The sequence below is a fragment of the Onychostoma macrolepis genome, chromosome 03 (genome assembly GCF_012432095.1).
Source record: "Onychostoma macrolepis isolate SWU-2019 chromosome 03, ASM1243209v1, whole genome shotgun sequence".
In the NCBI taxonomy this organism is placed as follows: domain Eukaryota; kingdom Metazoa; phylum Chordata; class Actinopteri; order Cypriniformes; family Cyprinidae; genus Onychostoma; species Onychostoma macrolepis.
This window is the reverse complement of record NC_081157.1, coordinates 3,306,788-3,315,295: the sequence shown is the minus strand read 5'-3', so window position 1 is coordinate 3,315,295 and position 8,508 is coordinate 3,306,788. Positions and strand designations below refer to the sequence as shown.

Below are 8,508 nucleotides of genomic sequence, written 5' to 3'. Positions count from 1 at the left end.
CTTAGACGGCACTGCATCACATACAGGAATGCTACTGTAATGGAAATCACAACATGGGCTCAGGAATACTTCCAGAAAACATTGTCGGTGAACACAATCCACCGTGCCATTCGCCGTTTCCGGCTAAAACTCTATAGGTCAAAAAAGAAGGCATATCTAAACATGATCCAGAAGTGCAGGCGTTTTTTCTGGGCCAAGGCTCATTTAAAATGGACTGTGGCAAAGTGGAAAATTGTTCTGTGGTCAGACGAATCAAAATTTGAAGTTCTGGGACTCTGGGACGCCATGTTATCCGGACTAAAGAGGATAAGGACAACCCAAGTTGTTATCAGCGCTCAGTTCAGAAGCCTGCATCTCTGATGGTATGGGTTTGCATGAGTGCGTGTGGCATGGGCAGCTTACACATCTGGAAAGGCACCATCAAGGCTGAAAGGTATATCCAAGTTCTAGAACAACATATGCTCCCATCCAGACGTCGTCTCTTTCAGGGAAGACCTTGCATTTTCCAACATGACAATGCCAGACCACATACTGCATCAATTACAACATCATGGCTGCGTAGAAGAAGGATCCGGGTACTGAAATGGCCAGCCTGGGACAACATTCCTATTCCTAAACTTGAGCAACTTGTCTCCTCAGTCCCCAGACGTTTGCAGACTGTTATAAAAAGAAGAGGGGATGCCACACAGTGGTAAACATGGCCTTGTCCTAACTTTTTTGAGATGTGTTGATGCCATGAAATTTAAAATCAACTTATTTTTCTCTTAAAATGATACATTTTCTCAGTTTAAACATTTGATATGCCATCTGTGTTGTATTCTGAATAAAATATTGAAATTTGAAACTTCCACATCATTACATTCTGTTTTTATTCACAATTTGTAGTGTCGGTTTTGTACTTTTCAAGTATTCACACTGTAACATAAGATCAAATCTGTATGAACATCTGGAAACACATGAAAGGATTCACACTAGGAAACCACATCAGAGTCTGATCAATTATCTAGTCTATGGTCACAATCACGGTAACTAGATCCTCTTCAGATCCAGCAGTGCAACAGCAGCAGCGTGAAAGCATTTCTTCCGTAGAGATTCTGTCCTAACAGACATGATGAAGAAACATTAACAACTCATAGACTAACTAACATGAACTCATGCCTTGTTAATGTAATGGGGGGCAATATCATAAACTCATCATTAATTACTTATAACTTAACATGAATTCATGAGTTGTCAATGTATCATGTCATGACTTGTCTTGGAGGGGCACATCTTTAAAAAGTTATCAATTACACATGTTTTATACATATTCAGCTCATCTAAATCAGATATTTGGTGTTTTTTGGTGGTTTGTAAAAAAGTGGAAGAGCAGAGGTCATGTGGCTGCATTTGGATGGAGAAGGAACTGAACGGTAGGAGGAAGAATTGCTTCTTTTGAGCAATAGTGGCCCAAAAGAAGAGCAAGAACACAAGACAAATGTCTGATTTCAGTGCATTATTACGATATAAAGACAGTAAGCCAATCCATAACATAACCATCATCTCTATGCTAACACTGATTTTAATTTGGAAAATTGCATCTGCTTAATGAATACATTATTGTAGGAGGGCAGCAGTGGAATCACTCAAAACAGGATGAGACGAAGTTGTTTTTAATTATAAATGCATCATTGTGCGTTGGATGAGTTAGGTTAAACGTAAATATTGCAAGAAATCCACGGTCATTCACTGATGTTTGTGACATAGCTGCAGGTGGAAAATTTATAAACAATTTTGCAGTGTGCCATTTTCATGAATCTTTCTTCTAGAGCATGTTTGATTTAGTTTATCCCAAAGTGTTAATTAATACATTAACTAACATGCATGAACTAACATGTAATTAAGGTGGTGTTATTCATGCGGTAATTCATATGACTCATGTCGTAGTTAAGTTAGTTATTTATTAGTTCTTGATTAATACATGTCTTAACTCTTCATTAGTTCATAGTCAAGTAATTATTAATTAAGGTATTAGTACATGATAATTCATGTACTGTTATTGTAAAGTGATACCGATTATTGTAATGCTTTACTAGCTGGTTGTCCTGCATGCTTAATAAACAAACTCCAGCTGGTTCAAAACGCAGCAGCTCGAGTTCTTACTAGAACCAGGAAGTATGACCATATTAGCCCGGTTCTGACAACACTGCACTGGCTCCCTATTAAACATCATATACATTTTAATATCTTGCTGATTACTTACAAAGCACTAAATGGTTTAGCTCCCTAGTACTTGAGCGAGCTCTTATCACATTATAGTCCTTCACGTCTATTGCGATCTCAAAATTCTGTCCAGTTGATACCTATATCAAAATCGACTGCCGGCAGTAGATCCTTTTCCTATTTAGCACCCAAACTTTGGAACAGTCTTCCTAAAATTGTCCGGGAAGCAGACACACACTGTCAGTTTAAATCTAGACTAAAAACACATCTCTTTACCCTGGCATATTCATAACACATTATCTACTTCTAAAATTCAAATCATGTAAAATGTTAGTCTGCATAGATTAGGTCAGCCGGAACCGGGAACATTTCCCATAACACTTGATGTACTCGTCACATCATAAGAATAAATGGCGTCTACGCTAATATTAGTCTCTCTGTTTATCCAGAGGTCCACTGTAGTCTGCTGGATCCAGGCCGTATCCAGATGAGATGAAGGACCTGCGCCTGGACACGACGACAACACAGCCCTGAAGTGTCAACTAGACTCTTCCCTGTGAAAGCCTCTTTCCCTTCTCTTTCCCTTGTCTTTCCTTCTGTATAGATAAAACGTTGTCAGTGTGATTCCGGTTCGCATGGATACGTGGAAGCGACTAATATTTCTGTATAGTGCATGCCTAACAAGTGATTTGGTGATTTCGCTTAGAGAAAGACTACGCGTCTGCGCACGAGCGCATTCAAACACACATACCTATAGACTGAACACGTGGTACGCATGTGCACACCGTAACCGTTTTCACGGATTTGCGTTTTGAAGTTTACACGGAGATAACTTTATCTTAAAATTTGTGTTCTCAAGTCTCCAAACACCGTTGTCATGCAAATGAATGGCCAAAACGCATTAAAGGGTTTCTGTTTTCAATTATAATGTCATGTAAGCGGCCCCTAAAGTTAATAACTAATGATTTTTACAACAGAAATGGAAAAAAACTAACAAAAAAAACCTCACTTTAGCTGGACAATAACTTTTTATAGAGCTGCCGTAGAGGCCAAAACAATATCTGTCCTTTGACTTTCCTATTTTCACTGTAACGCTGCTTTGAAACAATCTGTATTGTAAAAGCTCTTTATAAATGAAGGTGACTTTACTTGACTACTGAACCACAGCCAAGCAAAGGAGCAGCTCATTATAATAACCACAGCCTATTGTGTTTGATGTAAACAAGTGTTAGAAATTGTGCAATTTTACAATTCTGGGGAAAGGGGATGGTACTTCCTCGTACCCTAATGAATATGTATATGAGTATGTATAAGAGCAGCGGGACTAGTTGAACTCCAATGCCATTGTAGAAGTTGCAGCAGAGGAATTTTCCCGTGGTGTCCTGTCAGTTGATCACTGTCTTCATTTTTCAAACTTAAAACTAAGGTATGTTATGTTTTTCCTTTGCTATACAAGCACAGTGAAAACTATGGTAATGTAAGACTTTATTTTCAGTTTGGAATAAACCTGCTATTATGAGTTCATCCTACATGGAAGTACAAGTTGATAGGATTTTGTTCAGTACTATATATTTGCCAAATGTTTTTTTTTTTTAAGCCATGAATTTTGGAGACCTCCTTTCATACGCTCGCATTGGGTACACACACTGGGCGGTGTACACTGGGAAGAATGAAAATGGAAAAGATACGGTTGTCGAGTTTACAGGTACAGTGATTCTATGTAGAAACTTCAAATCATGGTTTCCTATCTCTGACTAGCCTTTGTCTTACTGAAAGTGCTTCTTAAATACTTCTTAAAAACTTTACAAGAACACTGATACGCTCATTCTGCACATCTGTTAACGTCTATGTTTCAGCTACTGCTTTATGCAGTAAAGGATTAAAAACCACAGGTATAGTCGATATTTGACAGACCCAGAATGGGGGGAAAAGGGTAATTTATCTTATTTTCAGCCACTATAGAGCTTTCAAAAGCATTGTTTTACATGTGAATCGCATGCATAATTGTATTCATGGTTTGTATGTGCGATGCAATGTGAATATGAAACTAATGTTAATTAATTATCGAAAGTCAACTTATTTTGATGATCAGTATTCTTTTCTTTTATCACCTAAACATTCCTGTCTCAAAGCACTACTTCTATCACCCATGTCCTCTTTCCTATTGTCATAGGCACGACAAAATGTAAATGCACTGCACCACTGCAATGTATAAAACTACACAAGGAAGAATTAAACAGTAGTACCTAGCAACATATTTTGAACATGAGTACATATTCTGAAGTGTGTATTACAGTAACATACATTTTAAATCCTTAAAAAAAATGCATTTAAACAATAAGACGTGTTTCATAGCCTGTTGTGTAATAGTTCTTAAACATTCTGGTATCCAGTTAACTATACAGTATACTGTGCAGGATGTGCTTGTCTCTTGTATATTTTGATTATTACATGGTCAGGTGACTTTTAATTGTTAGTTATATCGCATTATTGTTTTTACATACAGTTACCCAGTTGGGTTTTTACTGGATCAATCTAGGTATGGGGGAAACAGTTCAAAACAGCTTTGATAGTTAAATATTTCCTTCAGGTGAAAAGGGATCAAACAGTAAAGCAGGAGCCATTGTGAAGCAAGGTCTGCTCAAGCCTGGTTTCACAGTCGAAAATCAATGGCATGGGCAAACACCACAATCTGAAGTAGAGATGAGTGCAAATGTTGAGAAGGTTTTGCGAGATGGCGCCGGAAAATATGGAATACTCGACAACAACTGTGAGCACCTAGCCACATTTATTCGCTACGGGAAAGCCCAATCACTACAGGTACATTTAAAATCGTATTCTATGTAACTCTGATTACAAACAGATCCTTCTTTTTAGAACCTGATACAGGCCTGAAATTACCACAATACTGTATAATAAGGTACCCTGCACATGGAACATCAGCTTCTAATTGCCTTATATTGGTCTTTTCTCTTTTATACAGGCAAATCGCGTTCTCAATACGGCATCAGACTTTAACAACGAAATTGCAGATAACTTCGGTGCATCTTCCTTTGGTTCGTCCAATATGAAATTTAATTAATTTCTTCAATCTGCATTCCCTCTCCACTGCACTCACGTGTTACTTTATTTGTAGTGAATGTTTTTTTTTGTTTTTTTTTCAATCATATTAAAGTTGATTTGGCTGCACTGTGTCTTGATTGTACAAAAATATCTTCAATTTAACAAGATTTATGTAACTTTTAGAACAGGTTTTTTATGTCACTCTGAGAGGAGTTTTAAAGCAGCCAGTGGGATAATTAAAAATGTACTTCTTTTAAACAACAATTTCGCTACTTCCCTACACGCCGGCTCAGTGCACATCTCATCAGGGAGATGTGAACCTCTCCCCATGGCTCCGCTCCAGATCCCACCGCAGAAGCAGAATTAACAAGTTACTTTCCCGTTGCCAAACCTAAATGTACCATTACAGGTTGTTATATATATTTATTTTTTTTACAAATCAAGGGATAACAATACAAATGTCTGTTTTTTTTGTTTGTTTTTTTTTACAGAGAAGGAATGCAATCCTTCACACAACAATCTCAATGCAAAAGTAAATCATTCTTTTATTAAATGCACAGAAACTCTCTGACTCTTCCATCCAGATCGGGGTATTCTCTGCTTTTATTGTTATTTTATTTCTTATGCATTCCATTTTTATTCTTATGTATTTGTTTCCTTTTCATGTAGAGCACTTTGAATTACCATTGTGTATGAAATGTGCTAAATAAATAGACTTGCCTTGCCTCGCCTTACATTCTTTGTGGGAAAGGTAACGAAAAAAGTAGAAGAGGAGACAACACCAACATAAATTATTAGCCTTTTAAATGACATGTGCTGACCATAACTAAAAATTAACACTATTTTACTATAGTAAAAGTAACCTGTATTATTAAAAATATAGTTTCCTGTCAAATCTGATTGAATTCCAAATCCAAATCCTGTCAAATCTAAATGGAATTAATTCCATTTAGTTTTGTACTAGATCTTCACAGGGTACTTGCAGAGTTGTTTAAATAAAATTGAAATGAAACAGGCTGGGGCACACATTCGACAAGCCCTAAATATAGCTAGTCAGCAAAACAGGGTAACTGCAAGTTTAAAATAGATATGTTTTATGCAATCTATACGTTATTCGTTTTTGTACAGCACTTTGGTCAGCCTTGGTTGTTTTTAAATGTGCTTTATAAATAAATATTGTATTTGAAATCGCTATATCACCTATAAACCACTATATCAATACATATGAATTAGAGGTAAACAAATAATGGATTTTGCTGATACAATAATGTGTTTAAACAAGTTAATAAACAGATTAATCTGCCGATATCAGTAAGGTCTCTATATTGAATGTGTTAAATAATGTTTTAGTCTTTTCATGTCATTGGGTGGCCCAGAGAGAGGCATAAAGAGTTATGTTGAATTAAATGTCAGATGCAGTTTATTGTGTAACTAAAACACAGATATTAACCAGAAAAAAATAAAAGAAAGATAAAGTTGTTTTATGTGTTACATCTGTCTTATACATCTAAACAAGCCTGAAATGCACCTGGACATTTATTTTGAAATGTCTGTGTGTGTGTGTGTGTGTGTGTGTGTGTGTGTGTGTGTGTGTGTGTGTGTGTGTGTGTGATAAAGGAACTTTCCATCCAAAAGCGGAGGGGCAACTGTTTAAATCTGTCAATGTGGGTGTGATGATTTATACACGAGTTTATTCAGTAAAAATATACAAGCCACAAAAAGATGTGAAAACAGGCAATATCGAGAAGGGTCTGGCTGCAGACTTGCACGCTCAGACACCACAGTTGCCAACTCTCGTGAGACAAATAAGCAACCGCAGCTTCAAAAACAAGCCCAATATTTTTTTGATGATTTATTATCATCAATATTATTTATTATCAGTTATTACCAATGAATGAGCCTGCAACATATTAAACTGAAACCACTCTTTTATCTAAAAAACAAAAACAGAAGCTATTTTACAAAAATTAGCAAACAGCAGAATAGGACTGGAGAGATGAAAAAGGAGAAAAACACAAGAGCTTCAAAGGGGAACTGTAACATAGCCACATATTTATAGCCTAAAATATATAGGTGTGACGAATGTGGTCTTTCTCCTCCACTCTACGATGTGACTTAGACGAACACCACCGGGCACTGCTCTGTATGACCGACTCAATCTCTGTCCGAACCCCTTCCAATAAATGCTCGGACACAATGCTGGCTGGTGTAAATGTATCTTTTCTTTACTGCAGGCTGTTAAATGAAATAAAACACCCTTTTAGTGGTTGCTTTGCTGCAGGCATAAGTGACCTATATAAAATGTAAAATAAAATTAACATCGTGGCCTTGCTAACGAGAGTTCACAAACGGGCAAATAACTTATAAAATATATGTTCATAGTCAAATCAAATGGTCAAAATATTACCCTAACTAAATCATAAACATCAGATATTTGAAAACTCAGCTTATTTTGCCTTATAAATCAAATATATATAACTAAATTGAGACGGAGCATAAGGATACCCACCCACAACATGCAGTACACATTGCAACTGCTGTGTTGCGTCATCTCCTGTCTTACCGAACATTTTATCTGCCTGCAGTTGTCACACAAACCACACGAGGGCACCAGTACAACATGAAATTAACCGCTGCTGAATTCATAAGAATTCACAATAAAACTAAATAAAATCTTAACTCTGTTACATAGGGGTCATTCTATGGAAATGTCCATTCTTCTTTACAGAAATATTACACTTGAAAAACACTTGGCTACAATTTTATATATATATATTTTTTTTTTTTTAAATGAAACAATGTGTTATTTGAACAATTACACCTTCTTGAGCCATCAATGTGGCAATAGTTGTTTTTAATTAATTATAAAGAATTCCAAGCACCACAAAACTGCTCATCCCTGCAGCCGTGTACAGAGGGAAAGTGCTTTATTTTGAGGTCAAAAACAGGTTTTTCTACCATTTAAAATAAAATAATGTATAGATAACTATCAAATAAATGACATAAAAAAAAACAAAATGCCACATAAATATTATAGAAAAAATATAAAGTATTATATTAAATTATAATATATTATATTTAAAAACAAATTATTATATTATTAAAATTATAAAAAAAGAAAAAAAAATCATTAAGCTGTCATTTATGTGTATTCATGAAGTCAAAAGGTAATCTATTATATGTAGTCTATAGTAATGACTATATGTAGTCTTAAGTTTAAATGTTAAAACAAGAAATACATTT

General features: G+C 35.8%; 1 protein-coding gene across 1 annotated transcript; it reads left to right on the top strand.

Moving 5' to 3' along the window:
- The first annotated feature begins 3,519 nt into the window (after window positions 1–3,519).
- On the top strand, window positions 3,520–5,989 carry LOC131536786 (phospholipase A and acyltransferase 1-like). Its single transcript, XM_058769913.1, has 4 exons — window positions 3,520–3,628; window positions 3,800–3,907; window positions 4,793–5,022; window positions 5,186–5,989. The coding sequence occupies exons 2-4, from the start codon at window positions 3,802–3,804 to the stop codon at window positions 5,282–5,284; spliced, it is 435 nt and encodes a 144-aa protein (XP_058625896.1). The 5' UTR covers window positions 3,520–3,628; window positions 3,800–3,801; the 3' UTR covers window positions 5,285–5,989.
- Window positions 5,990–8,508: the final 2,519 nt, after the last annotated feature.